At 37.5% G+C, this 22,371-nt stretch overlaps 1 protein-coding gene across 4 annotated transcripts in view; it reads left to right on the plus strand.

The window, feature by feature from the left end:
- Positions 1-22,371, plus strand: part of VPS13B (vacuolar protein sorting 13 homolog B) — an 819,784-nt gene that overhangs the window by 673,674 nt on the left and 123,739 nt on the right. For all 4 annotated transcript variants that reach the window (XM_067537148.1, XM_067537121.1, XM_067537138.1 and 1 more), the window contains one exon: positions 9,310-9,717. In XM_067537148.1, coding sequence (XP_067393249.1) covers positions 9,310-9,717 — 408 coding nt within the window. The remainder of the gene's footprint in view (positions 1-9,309; positions 9,718-22,371) is intronic.

The following is a 22,371-nucleotide window of genomic DNA, read 5'->3' on the forward strand; positions in this document are numbered from 1 at the left end:
AGGGGACACATGATTAAACAAAATGTAGTGCTCCAGATGCAAGATTTGACCAGACCCCTGTGTGATTGGCTTTTCCAGATTTTAGGAGCCCTTAGAAAGGAAAGGCCTCCTAGGATCCAGGCTGTTCATCCATATCAGGGTTCAGATAAAATATATCTAGCCAAATCATCAGGGAGCCAAAATGTCATTTGAAGGTTTTGGTGAAATCTGAAATAAAATCCTAAACCTAATGCATTAATTTTTTCCCTGTTTCATCATTTGTTTGTCTCCTTTCACTTCATGTTTATTTCAGTGGTTCTCCATGGAGAATTCCTCACTCCTTCCCTCCTTTTCTCCATTCTTCTCTGTATTCTCTCTGTCATCTTCTTATAGTTTCCCCTTCATGTCCTTTTGTCTTAATAGTGGGCCCTCTCTGTTTGGTGATTGGAGGCAGAGTAACCTTTTGTTCTGACTGGAGTATAGGACCACCCATATTTCCCTCCTTCCAAAGCAATGTGAACAGCTGGCTACAGACTTCTGTTTGTGACACAGCTTTTTCAGGCATCTTAACTAAAACATTTTCCTTACTCAGTTTTATTTGGAATGTAAGATTTGTTAAAGAAAATCTGCAAATATTTGGAGCTTTGGGGTTGAGGTTTTCTGATGTATTTTCCTGTCCCCATTATTCTGCTGAGCCAAAGATAGCAGACAAGTAGAAGAAAGGGAAAACCAAGGCCAAGAGATGCATTGTATGCTCATATATATCCTGGCACAGAGCATCTGGCTTGTTTGTCTTGTCATGGGGTCCACTCACTGCAGATGGTGCCTCTTCCTGGTGTCTCTGGGGGTTACCTCTTTTCAGGTCCAAGGCCCCCTTCTGCTGCTCTCTGTATGCCCTGCTGCCACTCTTTCTCTCGGTCTCTGCAACTCCGGATGCTCCTTCTTCATGACTTGGCCCTCCGGCCAGGTCACTATACGTTTCCCCTTCCAGGATATGAAAGTCTTTCCTTACTAGTAGTCTTCCATTCACTGTCCCTTTGGTTTCACTTCCTTAGTGGCTAGGAACCCGGGCCCATTCTCTACCCGGGGTTCTAGCTCAGGGACCCTCTAGTCAGCACACCAGATCTGTTCCATCCTGGACCTTACTGCCTTTTCCCTGAGCCTTTCCTTACCTTCTGGCTCTCTCCCCTTCTCTAGGCTTGCCAGTGATCGTGAAATGATAGATTTCATGATACTGTGAAAAGGAAGGTGTGAGCAGCAGAATAAAGGCAATGGACTTCAAAAAGCAGATTTTAACAAACTCAGAGAATGGGTAGGTAAGGTCCCATAGACAGAAAATGTAAGGGAAGAGATAGCTCAGAAGAGCTGGCAGTTTCTCAAGGAGGCAATATTAAAGGCACAGCAGCAAACTATTCTGATGCAAAGGAAAGATAGGAAGAATAGCAAGAAGCCAATATGGCTGCATCAGGAGCTTTTTAATAACCTGAAAATCAAAAAAGAACCCTATAAAAATGGAAACATGGACAAATTACTAAGGATGAGGTCAAAAGAACAGAACAAGCATGTAAGGAAACATCAGAAAGGTACGGCACAATATGAGTTACTAGCAAGAAACCTAAAAGACAAGGAGATGAGGCTCTAGGAATGCATTAGGAGCATGAGAAAGATGAAGCTTATTTAGCATGGAAAGAGAGCTAATAAGGGACGACATCTAGAAGGCTGAGGTGTTTAATGCCTATTTTGCTTCAGTCTTCACTAAAAACGTAAATTGTGGCCAGATACTTAATACAATATTATCAGCAATGGGGAAGAAATGCAAGACAAAATAGGGAAAGAACAGGTTAAAGAATATTTAGATAAGTTAGATGTATTCAAGTGGGCAAGGCCTGATGAAATTCACACTAGGGTACTTAAGGAGCTAACTGAAGCAATCTCACAATGATTAGCAATTATCTTTGAGAACTCATGGAGGGTGGAGGAGATCTCAAAGACTTGGAGAAGGGAAAACAGAGTATCTGTCTTTAAAGAGGGGAACAAAGAGGACCCAGGGAATTATAGAGCAGCCAGCCTAATTTTGTTACTTAGAAAGATATTGGAACAAATTAATAAAAAATTGATTTGTTAGCACCTAGAGGAAAATAGGGTTATAAGTAATAACCAACATGGATTTCACAAGAACAAATCATGCCAAACCAATTAATTTCCTTCTTTAACAGGTTTACTAGCCTAATGAATAGGAGGAAGATGTAAATATAATATATCTTGATTTTAGTAAGGCTTTTGACACAGTCCCACATGACACTGTCATAAACCAAACTAGGAATATGTGGTCTGAAATTACAATAAAACTGCAAAACTGGTTCAAAAACTGTACTCAAAGAGTAGTTATCAATGGTTTGCTGTCAAACTGAGAGGATGTATCTAGTGGGATCCTGCAGGGGTCTGTCCTGGGTTTGGTACTATTCAATATTTTCATTAATGACTTGAATAATTGAGCGGAGAATATGCTTATAAAATGTGTGGATGGCACCAAGATGGGAGGGGTTGTTATCACTTTGGAGGACTGGATTAGAATTCAAAATTACCTTAATAAATTGAAGGATCAGTTTGAAATCAGCAAGATGACATTCAGTAAAGACAAGTGCAAAGTCCTACACTTAAGAAGGAAAAATCAAATACACAGATTTAAAATGTAACTGGCTGGGCAATAATACTGCTGAAAAGGATCAGGGGATTATAGTGGATCACAAACTGAATATGAGTCGTCAATGTGATGTGGTTGCAAAAAAGTCTAATATCATTCTGGGGTGTTTTAACAGGAGTGTTGTGTGTAAAACACAAGAGGTAATTGTCTCACTTTTCTTGTTAAGGCCTCAGCTAGAGTATTGTGTCTGTTCTTGGTGCCTCACTTTTAAGAAAAATATGGACAAATTGGAGAGAGCTGAGGAGAACAACAAAAATGATGAAAAGTTTAGAAAACCTGACCTACAAGGAAAGGTTAAAAACACTGGGCATGTTTAGTCTTGAGAAAAGACAACTGAGAGGGGATCTGATAGTAGTGTTCCAATATGTTATAGGCTGTTATTAAGAAGATGGTGATCGATTGTTCTCACTGAAAGTAGGACAGCAAGAAATCTGCTTAATCTACAGCAACGGAGATTTAGGTTACATATTAGGAAAAACTTTCTAACTATAAGGACAGCGAAGTATTGGACTAGGCTTCTAAGGGAGGTTGTGGAATCTCTGTCAATGGAGGTTTGTACGGACAGGTTAGACACACCTCTCGGGGTCTAGGTATATTTGGTCCTGCCTCAGTGCAGGAGGCTGGAATAGATGTACTTTCCAGCCCTATATTTCTATGATTTTGTAAGAGATGAAAGCAGTTGTCTAGAAACAGAAAATTTGTGCCCACCAGTCTTCTAAGTTCTGAAGACTATTCATCAGGAAGAGGATATAGATTGATCTGGATTTTCCTCCCCTGCTCAGACTACAAAAACAGGCTTCCTAATATGGGAACCAACCTCTACCCATTGGTCATCAGATCACCCTCAAGAAAGAAAGGAGGCCCAGGCATGGCAGAAGCTGTAGAAATACGGCTTTATGGCAAACAAAGAAAAAAATCATCTTTTTCAAATACAAAGACTATAACTTCTGGTGGGTCATGTTAGACACAACTGAGAACAGTGCCTTATTTTGAAAGAGAAACAGAAGAAGATTACAAACACGACTCACCTAATATCAGTAACACTCCAGATTTGTCATATTTCTTATGCAGCTAGCTAGTAGTCATGCTGGTATCATGTGGAACCAAACAGTTCTTACAATCTAACTCCATTAGAGAACTATTTCTTAGAAGATTTAAGGTGTTTCTCCAGTCCTAATAATTGAAAGCTCTATTCCAAACAGGTATTAGTTTCCTTTGTAACAGGATTAAATCTTGGGATTATGAAAAAGTTTAGTATTTTGCAACTCTGGAAGGTGGTGTTCTGCAAAATATGCTGAGGGGATAGTCCTGTGTCCCAGCCTGGGCAAAAGGCCTGAGCTTCCTCCAATCCCCTGGGAGAGAGAGGAAATCCATTTAAGATCATGGGATCCTATGGGTCCAAGAAAAGAAACTCTCAGCAAAGAACATATTTTCCTTTAATCCTTGCTTCCGTCTCTTCACTGCTCTGTTAAAAGATCCTGTACCTATGAGATCTATGACTTTTTTACACCCATAATTTTCATTGTGCCTTCTCATGAAGTTTCTTTACTGATTCACCAAATCAAATGTACAGTGCCTAGCACACTGTAGGCACTATATAAATTAACAGAAATAATTACCTATTATATTTTCAGTTATGTCACTTCTCAGGATCAAGCCCATTGACATCAACAGGAGCTTAAGGCACTTAGCACCTTGCAGAATGAGGCTCTTATTTGCTACTCTCAGTATACGGAAGTACTGTAGTACATCAGATATAATTGTATCATATCTGTGGAGAATGTGGACTTTGTAACTGTGGACTGTATGGACTGTGACACCAATCTGTCAAGTACCTAGGCATTACAAGTTAAAGCATATTGCCATTATCTCCACAGTAGGTGGTAAGGATAAATATTAATATTTTCAGAATTGAGATATGTAAAATATATATTTTCTCTTTTAAGATATATTTCATATCTATCAAAAGCAAATAGTAATGGTTCTGTCAGTTTCCCAGCCTTTTAAACAGTCACCCAGTAATTAACTTAGCCATGGATTCTAACTTAGACTCTATTGGAAATGGCACAACCCACTGCTGAGAAAATTGACCAACAGAATCCAACTTTAAAATGCTAAGCAGGAGAAGAAATATAATATTGTCTGGTATTATTTTAATAGATTGGTCCATGTATATGTAGAATTTTTCATTTCACTCGTTGGGGTTGATCAACTCAACTCACTCATGGCTCTGCCACTTTTGAATTACACCGTCACCTCTAATTCATGGAATAAAAAGACATCATCACAGTGCAAACATGAATATTTCACAGAAAGAGAAAATCAGTGCTTAATTTGTGCCAGGGCTTCCCAGGGTTGAGCCCCAGCACCTCTAGGCTTGGCAGTTCATACCCTGGCACCTCTGGCTGCTTGATGCATCAGTTCTGAATGTAAAAAAATTGCTTAAGCCCTGGCATCTCTTTCATTACCCATAGTGCTGTAAGTCTGCACCTATTTTTGATACACCTTTTATAATAAAATGTCAAAGGAAGAAATTGTTTCAGACAGAATTTTCAGAGTGCTGCTTATACATTTTCTTTTATAGATGTTATGATTTTGTTAAAACGGACCATATTGAATCCATTGAGTTTTCTGTAATAGATTTCAAAATACATAATAAATGTATGTAATATGATGACTAATGGGTCAAGTGAAGTTGGAACATTTTAAATAAGAAAATAGCTGGAAATAGTTTTCAGGAAACTATTCCAGTTGATTTTTGGTCCCCCACAAGGTATACTTTAACATAAACTCCATAGAATCGCCTCTGGGATCTGAATTCCCTCTCTGATTTCATTATTGCAACGTGATTCTTTTCCTTTCACTGTTAAGTCATCTCCTGGTGTGGTGGGAGCATATAATAAGTGTAATTTATTTATGTTTGTCTAATCTCCTTTTAACTCAATAGTCATTTCATCATTCTGTTTCCTAGTAGCTGTTCAGAAAGTTGTGAAGGGTAATTAGAAACTAATAACTGACAGACATGGATTTACTTGGTAATCTAAAGATATGTGGCAAGGGAATGGAGAGAGAAGTACAACAAACAGGAAAGCAGATTAATTAAGTGCACTTTTCACTGGAAGAAAATATTTTTCCATGAGATCCTCTAATACAGTTTGTTCCTGTGTAGATATGTAATTTGGAATAGTCCACTTTATCACAATCTGTTAAGGATCCCTTTATTGTTTATTTGCAGTGGAAGCCCCTCAGACAAGGAAAGGGTGGGAATTATCTGTCTGTTTCGACGCTGATTCTGTGCTGCAGGGCAGAGATTCTAGTAGTGTAATTTAGATAGCTCTGAAGGGCTATCTAAATTACTGCAGCCTGTGTGGTGTTTACCTGCTTGTGGCCAGCAACACTTCCCAGTATCTTCTCTGTGTTATGTGCTGTGGGCCTACCCCAGACATTCCATCCTACCTGCATGTCAGGCTTGTAAAGGTGTCCTCAAAGGACAGTCTTCAGCTGTATTCCTTAGTTCTTGCACTTGGGGAATTCTCTCCCAGCTGGATCTAGGGTTTTGAGTTCTGTGTCCCTTTATGATGCAATGGCCCTTTTACCTGGCATGAAGGGGCCAAGTAAGAGGTTGAAAATTTCACCCATTATGATCTTTATCTGCTGCTGTAAGATGCCACCAATCTACACTGATATATATTATGTCCATCACTTAAACAAGTTCTCAGAGTGAATGTTAATGTTCCTTTCACAGTGTTAAGGAGAAAGTATAAAACAGGGCAATGAATAAAATCATGTAGATTTCTCAGTTTTATTTTTATGTTTTACTTAAAATGCCAAAGAATCTTGTTGCATAATTTTTGACATTATGAGATTGTTAAAATATTTGCAATAAAGGCACCAGTGTTAAATTTTCTGCAATTATGTCTTTGGCTGACACCAATATCTGTAAGGCCTGATTCCATGTATAATAATAACTTGACAAAATTTTATATTAGGTTATCAGGAATGGCAACTGTTTCAGTGTAGAAAACAGGGAAGCCATCCACTTAGCCTGGCTTGCATTGCTCCTGTGTTTTAGTGCTCTTTTTGTTTTTTTTTTTTTTTTTTTTTTGGGGGGGTGGGGGGTGGGGGGTGTAATTGCTTTTTTGGATGAATTCAAGGCTTAGGAAAGCAAGTGACTAATAGCACTGATTAAATACAGACATAATGAGACAGGTGTTGTGCAAGTTTCCCTATTCATCTCTGCAAGTGCACCTCAATCCAGTCTCTATGACTAATCTATCCCTATATCTTTCTGTGTCTCAGAGATCCCAAGAGAGTACTGTTGGGCAATTACTCATCTGTCCCTTAAGGCTCTCTCATGCAGAATGATCTAGGATTTCATCTTGTCACCTCTCCTGTGGAACATGTATATTAGGATGCATTTATTCTTGCTGTCTGCAAAAGTAGAATATACTGCTATAGGAAAGCATCAGTAGTCAAATGTGCTCTGAGGCTTTTAAGGCCTAAATCCCTTTTAAAATTGAGATGTAGGCTCCTAAATCAGTTATGCATTGCAGTGACACCTAAATACTTTTAAAAATCTGAACCTTAGTGACTTCTCATGCCCTTTCTTTCTCAGTTTATTTCAAGATGATACTTATTTTATTTTCTGCCCATCCTTCTAGTATGTGCCTTTCTATTATTTACCTGTCTTAGCTAGTGTAACACTTTTCAATTCAACATGAAAGTTTTGGCACAAAAGGAAAATTTTTCAGAAAGATATTAATTAAAATAGTGAGTTATTATTAAAATAGTTTTTCAACTGTAACTTACAGCTAACAGCCCCCAATGAAGCATTAATAATATTTTTCTAGGAAGGTTTTATTTCAAATTCCATATTCGTTTCCTTTAAGATACAGTGGAAGTCCGATCTCCCCACTAGTAAGTTTATGTCCTGTCTTTGTAGGAAAATAGTTCTAGTTTTACTTTTAGAGATTAAGGCCCTGATTCAGAAAAGCTTTTAAGCGTCTACTTAAGCTTATTGAAATCAATAGTAAATTTAAGTGTGTGCTTAAGTGATTTTCTGAATTAGGGTATAGGGGCCTAATCTTGCAGACCCTTACCCTTCAAGTAAAAAGTTTCATTGTGCCTCTGGAGCAGAAGTTCATTTGGCCATATCCCAAATCTCAAATGGTTTTGTCTTAAAAGAACAAGTTGGCTCAGATTAATTTGAAACTTGGCCCAACTTTAATTTAAAGGTTTATCAAACTCTGTGAACCTTTCAACAAACTGCCTGCAACATGAACTTATAATAAAACCTAAAAGCAGGCAGTTTTGTGTTTTGTTGTGAACATTTCACACAGTTTATTTGTGTGAGTTAAAGTGATCACCTTGTGCTCTGCAACTGAAAAGAACAACATAGTGAAAAAAACAATCTTTTTTACTTGAAAGGACAACTACCATTTTTCATTCTTCATTATTGAATGAAAGCTGAACTGCACAGCAAATACGTGCTCATCGCAAGTGTATGCAGTGAGTCCGTGTCTGGCTGGATGGAAGAAAAGGGTTTGTTGCCCCTATAGGGAAAACAATTAAGGAAATATTGATGACCTGCGCTGTATGATTTATTGTTAAGTATGCCCAGATATTTTAAGTGGATACAGTTTTGTTTTAATTAAACCACATCTATTGCCCCCTGTCTTTTTTACGGTGTGGCCAGGACAATGAAAACTGAGTTAAACCTGGATTTCGGAGCTGAATGCCCCAACTCACCAGCTGTGAGAAGCATTCAGCAGCATAGAAATAAGATTTAAATAACCTAAACATTCTGCTGCCCACCTGCCATAAATGTCTTTGTACTTTACGGGAATGCAATATCATAACTATCAGAAATTTCATTGCAACCCAGGAAATTCACTGTATTGTGATTTCTCAAAATAATTCATTGTGAGACATTTTAATTAAACCAGGAAATATCAATATAATTTCACAGAACGTACCAAGAGGATTTCACAGAGGGGGAAAAGTATTTGTAAAAGGTTATGTTATTTCTGGGCTAAATGTTCCCCAAAGCAGAGAGATTATGCATAATTAATTTTTCAGGTTTGCATCACAGTTCATATTTAAGTACAAAATACATTTAGAACAGTATTGTTTCTGAATGTAAAACCAAAAAAGTATACACATTATCCATCAATTTAAGTGTGGTGAAAATTTCCACTGTCAGCTTTATAGTTTATATACAGTACCAGTAGAGTTGCTTGACTAAAACTCAAGGGAATGAGAAATATATATATTTCAGTCTGATGCACAAGGTTTTATGTACTTGCCCTCCTACACACTGGAGTTTGTCTATGTCTTTTCATGATGCTGTGATGATCCTTTAACAGAAACAAGAAAATAAGATTTTTGTTAGATTTCTTCCATTAAAATTGAAAACAGTGATTACTGTTTTTAGTAATTTTATTGAAATGTCAAAATCATCCAGTTTACTCATTGAAAAATTGCTTTATGTTTTAATATTGATTGTCAAATGAACAAAACATAAGATAAATAACTTTATCTCTACATACTTCAAGTAAATAGTAATTATTTTTTCCATAAAATGAGTAATTGATAATGTTTTTGTATCTCTTAAAACTTTCCTACAGCTGACATAAACATGGCTGTATCAAAGCCTTTGAAAGCAAACCTGAACTTTGTCAAACTTGATCAAATACACCATTTCCTGAAGAAAATCATAAGGACAAATGATTATGAGACTTGCAAGGATGCTGCTTCTTCAGCTGATAACATTCCAAACAAGGATGACATATCAGCACCCAAATATTCCAGGAGAAAAGATTCTCCACCTGCAGTAAATGCTAATGAAGAGCAACTGGCTTCAGTCCAGGAAAACTTGTGGAGAGTTGTTTCCTGCTTTCAAAAGATTTCAATTCATACTGCCCAAATCGTTGTTTCTATGGAAACCATCCCACACCCAAATAAACCTTGCCTGTTAGCATCTTTATCAAACCTCAATGGAAGTCTGAATGTCAAAGCTGGACATAAAACTACAGGTAAGAGCTTTTAAAAATGAAAAATACTACTTATTTGTGTGTCAGTATGTTATCCATTTTACAGCTTAGTAAAGCAAGATATAGAGATTTTAGGTTTGTTGTCCAAGGTAACACAGTGGATCAGCAGCAGAAACAAGTACCTTAATTCTCTACTCTGAGGGAGGAGCTGGGGGTGATACGGCGCTCAGTAAACTGGTTTCAGTTCCCTGATTCAGGGCTGCCTGAGCTGAAGCAAGTTATGGCTACACAGGGGCATCCTTAACTTATGCTGACAGTATAAGGTTACCTATGATAGTAGAGGATTGGATGTAGTAGAGCTCCACTCTGCCCATCTTCCTCTCCTGTCTGTTCTGCCCCCCATACAGTCCCTTTAGCCCATACCCCAAGGGGAGTGAAGGTGGCTGTCAAAGGAGGTAGCAGAGCTGTCTCCACCAGCTTTCTGCTGGCAGAGTGTTCCCGTGGAATTCTCCATTAGCTTTTTCCAGTCACTTTAAGGCCTCTTTGCACAGCTTACACAGCACAAAATGGCCTTAGTGGAATGGAGAATCTAGCCCCGTGAATCCTGATTTCCAATCTTTTACTGTAACCAGTAGACCACCAAAAAAAGCCAACCTCCCCACCTCTCAAAAAAACCCAAAGTCACTCACACTCTGTAAATTTTAGAACTACAAATTTTATGCAGGTATTCACCAGTATCAGAGAAGCCAAGCCTGCTCTGTCCTGTATTCTTTGTCATAATGGGTAGTAATTAGAACTGGGGACTGGAATTCAGGATTACTGAGTACAATTTCTGGCTTTGCCTTGGCCTCACTATGTGATCCTTGAACCAATCAGCTAGTCTGTCTCTGCCTCAGTTTCTCCATTAGTTAAGTGGAGGGAATAGTTTCAGTACTTCCAGTACCTGTCAGGGATGTTATATGGTTTAATGGTATTTGTAAAATGTTTGAGGGCCTGGGATGAATTGCTGCATAATTGCAAAGTATTATAACTATTAATCACTACTGTTTTATTATTAATTTGTCATAATTCTCGGTTGAATTCTGGCTATATGGACACTGCAAGACATGCTGCTAATATGCTGTGCACACAAGAGAGACAAAGTGGGACTTCCCCACAGTAGATACTAGACACCAGATTTTTAAAGGTATTTAGGTACCAAAAGATGCAGATAGACACGCGGTGGGATTTTCAAAAGTGCTAGGCACCTAACTCCCACTAAAATCAATGGGAGTTAGCAAAGAGAAAATGAAACTTCCATTTGTGACAACTGTTGTCACTGCTATGAGACAAAATGTGAGAAATTAGCAAAACGCCAAACATAAATAGATTCCCTCTTTAGGTCTAAGGATTTTTGCACTACTTTATAAACTGTATTGGTTAGTTTCTTAGTAAAATTAATACAATGGGGCATTTGCATGATCTGGAAGTTAGCCAGTTCTAGCCAGCTGGCAATGTAGCTTAAGAGATAAAGAAAATGGTTTGTAGCTGAGAAGTATGAGTTCTAGGCCAAACTAGGTGATTTATTTCTTTTTCATCAGAAATATTCCTGCTCAGGCCAATAAACTTCAGTGCTTTTTTATTGTTTTAAAAGTTGAAAATGAAAAATTCAAGGTTCATAGAACATGAAAGGCTATGAAAGTGCTAGAGGCTGAAATTCTTGATTTATCCACAAATAAATTGCAGTACAGACAGGAACAATGAATGCATTCCCACGCTTTTCCAATCATATCTCAATCCTCGTATGGAAAAGGCAGCAACTGAGTAGAGTAAAGGGCATTTTTAATATCCTTTACATAGTTTTAGCCTTCTTTGTGTATTCTAATCCTCTTTCTTTCCATCACTTCCCCTTTGTCACTCGTACTTTATCCCTCCTCTGGTACATTACTGTGTCCACAGCAAACTTCTATATATCAAAACCAAGCCTGTTCTGTCACTGTACTATAAAACAATTTGGCAAACTCAACAGTGTATATCACTTCCCCTTGAGTTTTCATCCTCCCAGAAGGACTTACCTTGACTTGCACATTAAGCCTCAGAAATATTCTGCTACAAAGTTATATTTCTTAATCTTTCTGGCAACATCAGGAGACAGATTGTTTTTTTGAATGCTGTAAACTATATGCAAGTCTCCAGTATGTTTGTATTTTGGCAAGCATTTTAAATAAAGCAATACTAGTGTCGAATCGAATCAAAATGGATACGAATCATTTCATATGAATAACTTCCCTAGCCAGACAATAAAGTGAAATCAGCGGACACTCTTCACATTTCTCTGATTAAAGTTACTGTATCTTTCTGTTTTGTAAGAAAAAAAAATACATCACATACACAAAAGCTTTTGAATTCCAACACAGCAATGTGGGAAATTGTTTTTAGGTTTCAATAACAGAAAAACACATTTCCAATGAACTGTGTTTAAAACTGACTTATTTAATACATTCTAAAGGTAACTTTTGGGAAAAAAGATAAATTACTGTGAAAGTACTTATGTTATATTTTTGTTTCAAAGATCTTCAGAAGACAAAAGAATACTATTGTTACTAGCAAGATTTGGATTTTTAAATATAAAAATGTCATATGAGTTAGCTGAATGGAAAAAGTCAGTAGCTGTGTCAATCAGATCTTTGAGAGCAAGGAGTATTTAAAATATGTCAGTACTTCAGAATTTTCTTTTTAAAAAGTTTTATAGATATACCTTCTAAGTTGAACAGGGTTAATGTCAGATATTTTATAGTATGAAACTAATACGCAAATACTTTATTGTGTCTTTGATTTTATAGTCATATAAGTATTGTGACCATCTGTAGCAGCTGCATTTTACGAATTATTTACTGAACCAAACTGAGCACAGTGACAAAAGTAGTCCTCTCAGATGTACTGTTAAAACAGAGAAAGAAAAAGGAATATTGCTTGCCTTTTGTACAGTATGGCCATCTGTTGTACAGATGTTATATAGAATGACTTCAGATTCAATAATTGTTGAAAATTTTCATTAAAACCTCAACAATTTGCACTTGTTTACTTGAATCTGCATAACTCCCCAGTGAGACAACACAATACACTTGGGGTTTCTTTGGTTCTCACTAGCTTTCTCTTTGATCCTTTCTGATGTGCTGACTTTAATAAACATAGTTAAAAACACTGTTCAAAAAACATCATGGAAAAAACTACAAAGGAACAATTATTTCAGTAGAAAGTACTCTAATCCCTTACTTACGCAAGCTATTTTTAGTGAAATATGTTTTTTTACACATTTTATGTGACAGTGTTTTATAAACAGTGTAAATTGCCCCATTTCCAGATGAGTTTTAATGTAAAAGATGAAGTTGGTTTATAATGCTAGAGGACTCTTCAGTGCTAAGAATTATTTAGAAAAACACACACGGGAATGTGTTGTCGGCTTGTTTCCTCCCCTGTGGGGGGAGAGAGGGAACAAATCTTACGACCTTGTGTAATGACTTTGGTTGTATTTGTTTTGTTTTGTTTCTTTAAAATTAACAAAGAAGCTCGCCATATATAACTTTTGAAAAACTATTATTTTTCTCTCAAGACATTTATCGTTAGTGTCACTTAACCATGGAAACTCAAAAGCTTCTGATTTTTTTTTCTTTTTTCCCTCTATTTAAAGAAGAAAATTCATGACTTGAAAAGTACAATGACTAATCATTTGAATTATTTTTTTCAGTTTTTGACAGGATAAAATTGTAGTAGTGATTGCACACATCACAACTTTGGATATTTTAGACCTAGTTAAAAAACCTCCCTTCTACTTAGCCTGTTGCAATATTATACAACCCCAAACCATTAGTGTTTCAAGGGACTTCATTTTTGGACACTCTGCAGGTTCTAATACAACAGTGACTTATAATAAACATGATTCCAATTTCTGCTAGAATACTTATACTCTCCTCTGTACTTTTGGCAAAGTCCTGAATGGTTTAGTAATGTAATATTATTATAGAATGTGATGTACTATATTGCAGAAAACTCTGTGACTAGAGTTATCAACAGTAGTTTTAATTTTAGTTTAATAAAGTCAAAAGTTATAGCTTTGTGACATATTCAAGGACAGTAATTTAAATTTGAAAATAAATAAAAAATGTAAATGTAACCAATTTATGTGGTTTAAAGATAGAAGTTGACACTTCGTTTCTGCTTTAGCAGGGTAAATCTGGAGCCACATCTTGAAATAGTGAATGTTGTGAGTTTGCTTAGGTAACTTGCAGGCACTTTATTTGTACAGTTGACCAGGAAGCCCAAGTTCAGGAGCAATCTCAGGAATTACTCATAATGGGCTTGATCCTGTGAGGCGCTGGGCATCTCCTACATGGTGTCTTACATCTTTCATGTCTAATTGTAGTCAGTGGCACTTGACAGTGCTCAGCAGGTCACATGAGGTACAGAGCTCATTGGTGTGTAGTGCCTCATGTCATTAAATTCTAGAAAGCAGAGTGCTAATGTCCCACACACATGCCCTATTAGCTAATTTAGATTGGCTTTAAAATTGGAGCTACCCATTTGGTAAGATTGTAGAAGAGAGTTGGGAACCATACTGTCTCCAGAGTGAAAGAGAAGAGAAAAACCATAACTCTGTCTGGACCAGTGTCCTGTTCCAGGAAGGCACAAGGGAGAAGACTCTCTGCTCAGTGCCTGAAACATTGGGAACTCCCACCATAAAAAATCCAGTTAATTGTTTTCTTCTTGGTTAAAGACTAGCAGTTTAAATAACTTTCAGTATCCTTCCTCTATCATGCAGATATAATTATCTTAGCATGCAAATAAGAAGAAAAAAACATTCAATTTCTCACATGAAAATTGCATGTATTTCTACTAGTCACAACTTAAAAATGTAATGAACTTAAGATCCTTTTGATAAATATAAAAAAATAAAATGTAGCTGTTAATTGGTATAAAGCAAATACCAAACTTTTCATTTCATAGTTAACTGGCCCTCTTGAGAAAATTCTGCTAAGGCGTTGTCATAGCCTTTGGATTCTGCAGATATGCAAGTTAGCCTAAGGGGAAATAAAACATTAAATTAGATATGACTACCTAAAATAATATGCAGCAGTAACAAGCCATTTACAACACCCAGAAGACCTTTGTTACTTTTAGAAGAAATATAAACTCTTTCCAACAATTGAACAATAGGAAATGAATTCTTTGTCAGTAAAAGCCAGAGGACAAACTAAATATTTAAATGGCCACTGAGGATTGAAGTGGAAGTGCAGCTTGTAGACAGCTATACAAATCACTAACAAACCTTAATGAATATTGGGTGTGGGCATCAGGGTCCTGTCAGTTTTGACACTATGTCCCAAGTAGCTTAAACCCAACACTCAAGAAAAGGTGGAGACCTCAGCAGGTCTCTAACATCTGGGATTTTATTTGTCATTATGGCATACCCTGCAAGCGCAAAAGAAAGAGTAAAAGGGGATTATCCTGACAATGAAATGAGTTACTGAATCTTGTGATAATGAAAAGCAGAAGAATTCTAATTCCTTTCTATAGTCCCTGAGGTGGAGGTGCGTTTATCGTTCTGCAGAAGTAAAATGTAGGAGGGAAGAACAGATGGCCTAAAATCCATGAAACAAGACACCACCTAATCCCAGGACTGAGTACTACTATTAATCCTGGTCCGATTCCCTACTGTTACTTTATAACAGGGTTCTGAGTTGCTACTGATGAACTGGCATGTCTAGGGGTTTTTGAGGGGTTGGGTTTTTTGGGTTATTATTTTAAAATTATAAATTAACTGTAGGTTGCTGATTTAAGAAAGAAAATATGTTCTAAATGTGTGGGACCATTAATTAACATAGCTTAACCTCCAATGAATGGATGACTGCCAAATGGAACTGAATTAAACCATTTTATGTTTATCCAGAATAAATAACATTGTTTTTTAAATCTCTCTTGCTACCTTCATAATGCAAACAATCACCTATACTTACTGTATGAGATGGGAATTTCATTTCAGGATCTGTGATTTGGGGATTTCTTGTTTTGTATTTTGTTATATAGCTGCATATGCTATGTATGACAATAACGGAAGCTCTGTTATTCTCATACTACAGCTTTTAACTGTGAGTCTACAGAAGACTTGCATTAACCAGAAAATGTGTAATAGCTGAAGAGTAGTGCTTTGATTTTTTTTTTTTTTATTTTTTTTTTTTAAACATTCTGTATTTTTCTGTATAATGGCTGCATTATAAAAGGGTTTTCATCTAATACATGGATCAATTGTTTTAGTAGAGCAGCTGGGATCTAGTGAATCAAGCATGTAGTGGGGAGTCAGGAGACCTGAGCTCTAATTCCAACTCTGCCTTGGGCTAATTACTTAGGCCTACATTTTCAGGGCTGCCCATTAGTTTTGGCTACCTTCAGTGTTGAGTGCCCAATGTAAGACACCCACAGCCTGACTTTTAGTAATTCTGAATGCCCACAACTGAAATCAATGGGAGCTGCAGGTGCTAAGCACTTCTGAAAATCAACCCCTAAGAGAATGTCTGTATTTCATGAGATGCATCTGACGTGGGTTGCAGCCCACGAAAGCGTATGCCCGCAGAAATGTGTTAGTCTTTAAGGTGCTACAGGACTCTCGTTGTTTTGCTGTATACAGACTAACACGGCTACCCCTCTGGAACTTTATACCAGAGCAGGAGATGTAACTTCCAACTCAGGTAGAACTACCCACACTTGTTTTTAATAGAGCTGGCATGTTAAAAATAGCAGTCTCGCTGCAGCAAGGCAAGCAGTGGGATGGGCTAGCTGCTCCAAGCATGTGCCTAAGGCTTCAGATGGGATTGTACTCAGGGCAGCTAGCCTGTCCTGCCACCTAAGCAGCCCATGGTATTTTTAACAAGCTAGCTCAATGACAGCTGATGTGGGCATGTCTACCCAAGCTGGAAATTATACCTCCAAGTCCAGTATGGAGCCCTTTTGGAGTCCGCAGGATCAATCATCCCAGCTGGAGCAATAGACTTGAGGGGGGTTCCCCTCATCCCCCAGACTTTGGAGCCCAAGGTCCAGCCTGAACTGCAACTTCAAAGCACTGTCTACACAGCTATTTTTAGAGTCCTAGCCCAAGTCTGTCAACCGAGGCTGGGATGCTTGCTCCTGCAGGCTCCAAAATGCTCTGTAAACATACCCTAAGTGTCTCAAGTTGAACACCCAAAAATGGACACGTCCAAAATTAAAAGTCTGAGCTGCAGACTCTCTGTGCTGCACTTACCTCATCTGTAATATGGGGATAAGAATGTTTAGCCACCTTTCTAAAACGTTTTGACATCTAAAGATGGAAAGTGCTCTTATATTAAAGCTTAAGTATTATTATTACGTTCATGTTATTAGTAGTTCATTGTCAGTGACAGTGGATGAAATCCTGGCCCCATTGAAGTGATGGGAATTTTGCCATTGACTTCACTGGGGCCAGGATTTCACTCAATGTCTGTAACACCAGGGATGAATACAAGCCCTACATTTTTTGTTATTATTCTACTACATATTTTTCTCTATTAGAATTAATTTTTCTTTAGCTAGTGTAACATAGTAGCATAATGATTTACAAATAAATTGTAAATCATTCTATACATATGACAATAATTGATCAAAAATTAAAGAGATTCTGTCTAGCCCTAAATTTTCATATGCTTGCAGTAACCTGGCACCACAAATTCAGAAATGATCAAATCGCCCATCAACTTATGATTTCTATGCTATTTAGCACTCAGTAGGGTAATGAATGTGATGTACCTGTCTAGCCTTTCTTTAGGGGAGATGAGCTCATTTTAGATAGATAACCATCTCTGACTTTTCTTCTGATTCATCACTGACCTGAACTTCATTTGAACCTTGTTAGACACAAAACAAGCAGGATTCCTGGCCCAAGCTATAAAATATAATTAAGCCCTTTTGAAATGATGTGTAAAAGAGCATTGCGCTACCCCCACTATAACCACTACCACCACCACAACCAATAAAGTTAAATCAAGCACTGCCTGTAATGGATTAAAATAATAAATGTTCCTGGTTTTTAGTGTTTGAAGTACTTGAAGAAAACAGGCTCCCAGCAGCCAGGGCTGCTGAATGCAGGGGGACATTTATTAATGACGAGTTCAAGGATTTGGCCTGTTTAAGATCATTACTTTCTGTTTACCGAGTGTTACACGTCTCTTGTTTTTACAGAGCCCATATGTGTCCCTATACAATGCTGAAAAGCTTTCTTTCAGTAAAGAATTGTTAATCAGTAATGTGCAAATATTGTTCTCCTGGGGAGAAGGAACCATCATAAGAGTCTGTTCCATACTAATGGGAAATCCAGAGCAGTCAGTAGATTGTTAACTTAATCTCTTCTGGGAAATTATCCCTAACTAGATGTCTCACCATTTTCTAGTTGTTGTTGTTAGTCACTATTCAGTCTGGTGACTTTTGCATTAACTGGAGTTTTTCCCCACATGGTTATTTGATCCAGAACTACTACCCCATTTTCTTTGCAGCTGTTTGTTACAGAATGCCAATAGAGAATACAGCTTAACTGTTCGACCCATTTATGACATGACACATCTGAAGTTTACTAAAGGAGGAGAGAGAAATTTACTGTTCATTCTAGATGTAACCTATGTACATATAAAAAAACCTTCTAATTTCTCTGGAAAATGCAAAACAGACTCTGAAGATAGACATGATGGACACTAGCAACCAGATTTCACTGTTCATTAGCACCTTTATAACATATCAAAATATGGATATGAAAGTAGTTAGAAAATGCTTAATAAACAATTCTTTTTTGGGGGAAGGAACTTTGTTGGATAAATAAATAATGACATACAGAAGCCTGGTAAATAACTCTATACCAACAATTCTATCTGCATCACCAAAAAAAAAAAAAAGAAAAGAAATAAAACCCCCACCTTCTCAAGCAGTTAGAAATATTTCCTCCTTTAGTTAAATTAATAAAGAAAAGTATATGGTAATTAATTTTCTGAGGGCCAGATCACAGCCCATCCTATGCATCTGCAATGGAGGAAGCTGTCTCCACAAAGCTACTACTCCCCTTCTGCTTTGAGGTTGAGAGTTGAGAGCTCCCTCTACCCACAAAGAATTGGCATGCCAAGTGCTACTCCCCCCATCACACACACACACCCTAAACAAGTGGAAATGGAAGCAGATTATGATTCTATGACACAATCTCCTTTGTGGATGCTTCCTTGGGCAGCACAACAATGCACTGCTCCATATATGGGACTTGTGGCAAAGCCATGAATGGCCTCAAGAAACTTTTTCCAAATATAGTCTGTCTTAATGTTCAGTGCTGTTCATTTTATTTTACAAATAAATCGTCACCTGTTTGCTCTTTTCAAAAAATGTTTCCCATACACACATCAAAACTCTGCTCTGAATTCTGTCAATGTGACAGTGCAGCCAAATCAAATATCATCTTTCAACTATTTCCTGGGAAACTAATGACATGCAGCAATCCAATGCGCACAGTAGAAGGGGGAGAAACATTCTGTAGCATTTTCACTTATTTCAATACTTGGGAATTGTTAAAACTGTTACCAAATTATCAGTATTTTAAAATACTGTGGAAGACAATGACTACACAATTTGTTTGATGATAGCCCCTTCCTTCATTTGTGACTCAGTAGGACTAAAAGAACTATCCTCTTGTCACTTGTTATGTATACTCTAATACCTAAAGTGATCATTAATGAAAAGGGAGGCTGTTCCCTCTCCTCTGTTGCATTTGTTAGAATTTGTCTCTACCTTTTTATCTCCATTGCAATAATATCAGACAAGGTCAGGCTCCTTATCTGGACCCCTTCTCTCACACACGCACAACTTGACCACTGAAGAATCTTCTAATACTGATAATAGTAAATCCTCACATCTTTATTTTAGCATATTTGGCTCCACATACATGACCCTGTCAAGTGTCCTTGTAGTGTCTGATAGTATAAATCAAGTCATTGACATTAAAAATTTAAAGATAATATGATTTGAACATCAAAAGCTGTCTCTGTCTTTATAGGAAGTTTTCTTGTACTCAGTGTTCTTTTTTAATGGTATTCATACTTTTTAATAGTCTTCACTATTATTCAAATCAGCTTCTGGATAGTATCTAACACATGCATGCAGTTTTTCAAGTAGTCATAGATTATTTCCAGCTGTATAAAAAATACCTGGATATGCCCTTCCAGCAAATGTCATCATAGTATAATTTTTATAATGACATACAGAAGCCTGATTTAAATTGCATTTTGCTCAGTCAGCATGGCAGCGCACTGAAGTGCTATCATGGATCTGAGTGGAGCCTGACAATGGAGAGTTGGCAGCATTTGGTAAACAGTGTCCAAAGCAACTGGTTCACATTTATTAGTCTCCTAAACAAGTATTTTAAAAGTCATTAAACTAATTGTTCCTAGAGCTAAATTATTGCGCTTACTGAAAAATATGTCAGTGTTCAGCAAGCAATAATCCAACCAGAGCAAGTTAACTTCTGCATATCACAACAATTGTTTATGAAGATATATTACTTCTGTATGTTGCCATATCAAGTTCACTTTAAATGGTGACCATGATTTAATCTGTTTAAACTGAAGTCAGAATTCTACCCAAGAAGTTTGAGAGAGATCCATGAAAGAGCTGGCTGAAAGTAGTGTGTAGGAGGGGAGCACAGAAGAGGAGAATTAGTTTTTTTACTTTTCCAAGATGATCTATTCAGTAATAGGAATGGAGCTTCGCAAGTTCAGTTCATGCTCTGTATTTCAATATGGTGTTTAGAAATCCTAAAATAAGACCCTTGTGCATACTGATGTTACAATGATATTTCTTCACTCCCTTTCCCTTACAATATGAGTATACTTCTCCCCTAATGTCAGCCTTCTGGGATTTTTGTTGCAGCGATGCTCCAGTGAAAGAAGCTTCCCTAAAGCCCATGCATCTCTTCACTCACCTGCTTTTGCACTTTGTACCTGTCTATCAGTCTTCATCTGTTTTCTTTAAGTAAAAACAATGAGAGTCCTGTAGCACAAAGTGGGTTACAGCCCACGAAAGCTTATGCCTGCAGAAATTAAATTTGTTAGTCTTTAAAGTGCTACAGAACTCTCGTTGTTTTTGCTGTATACAGACTAACATGGCTATCCCTCTGGAACTTTTCTTTACTTATTCTCCAAGCTCTCTCAAGACTGCCTTTTGTGCAAGTTTATCTGACTATTCTTTGCATTTTTTTTGTTAAGTGCATATTAATTTATATAGTAAGATTCATTTCATTCCAAAGAGGTCATTTATAACTGCTGAGAAAGAAACTATGATGCCCTGCCCATAAAGTGAGAAATTCTGATTCCTTATAAGAAAAAATAAATAAAACTGTGGCCCATGTCCCTGGAATTCTTCTGGTATTTTTAGTACATAATCTGTTTAGTTGTTTTGCACTATATAAATTACCTTGTTTGAAATTCATCAACATGTCATTTTCCTTTATTAATGATTGTCTCAGTTTCTCACTGGGATATATACCAGTTGGAAAGAGGAATCTATCCATCTATCTATTATCATTCAGATGATTACAGTATTATGTAGGCACTGAACCAGATGAAGTAACTCTTCTGCATCAATGTTTTTAAAATTACAAAAAGGTCTTAAAAATATTTCACATCTGCCTTCAACTCATGAATTCATTATCAACTCTGAAGCTTCATGTTTAATTCATTTTATTGTGCCTACTTTTTGTGTATCTATCTATCAGAGGAAACTAAAAGTGCTGTGTGATCTCATATAACATACCAGCTGCAATACGTAGGCACAGTGGAATGAGTTAAGGATGGTGTTTCTGTCTTCCAATAGACCTGCGATTATTTTAAAATGGCAGAGCCAAATTCACTGCTACACTTTGGTGACAAAGTGCTAGTCCAGCTACACAGTCATAAATCCAGGTGAACTGGAAACTGTGTAATTTAAAAAAAAAAATTCTGCATAAGCTTTATAAATTGACTCTACATTCGAGCCAAGTTTTGTGGTGGCTTTTACATCATTGTCACATGACTGGGACATGTGCAGTCTTGTCTAGTGGTCTGAGGAGAAGTCATGTCTAATGATCAGAGTGGGAATCATGCATAGTGGTTAAAATAGGAGTTGATAGCCAGGAATCGGAGCCCAGGCTCAGAGCTGTAGTCAGAGGACAGGTGCCAGAGCCCAGGGTCACAGCCGGAGGAGTCGGGGGCTAGGAATCGGAGCCATGGGGACAATGCTGGGTTTCCAGAAGTGAGGGAAGGCTGGGGCCACTGCAGGAGCAGGGCTGGGAGAAAGCCTACAAGCCTGCACAGGAGCTGTCATAGCTGTGGAGTGAATGCTTTGATTAGCCACTGAACTGCTGCTGCTGGGTTTAAGAGCTGATCTGCTAGTGCTGATTCTTCCAGCCAATCAGGTGGCGTAGCCTAACAGGTTGCCTACTACAGGCTAGCTGCACTTGTTAGGTTACCTAGAGACAGGATCTGTTGTGGGCCCTGGTTCCTGACAATCACCAGCATAGTGTATGCTGCAATGTGTTGTACTATAGCATCTGACAAAATGGAATTCAGGATGAGTAATGAGATTAAAAGATGTGACTAAAATCTCTTATGTACTCAAAGTCTTTCTTCCCAATGCAATTTGGGG

This window comes from Emydura macquarii, unplaced genomic scaffold (genome assembly GCF_026122565.2).
Source record: "Emydura macquarii macquarii isolate MOO-44397 ecotype Brisbane River unplaced genomic scaffold, CSIRO-AGI_Emac_v2 contig_383, whole genome shotgun sequence".
In the NCBI taxonomy this organism is placed as follows: domain Eukaryota; kingdom Metazoa; phylum Chordata; order Testudines; family Chelidae; genus Emydura; species Emydura macquarii.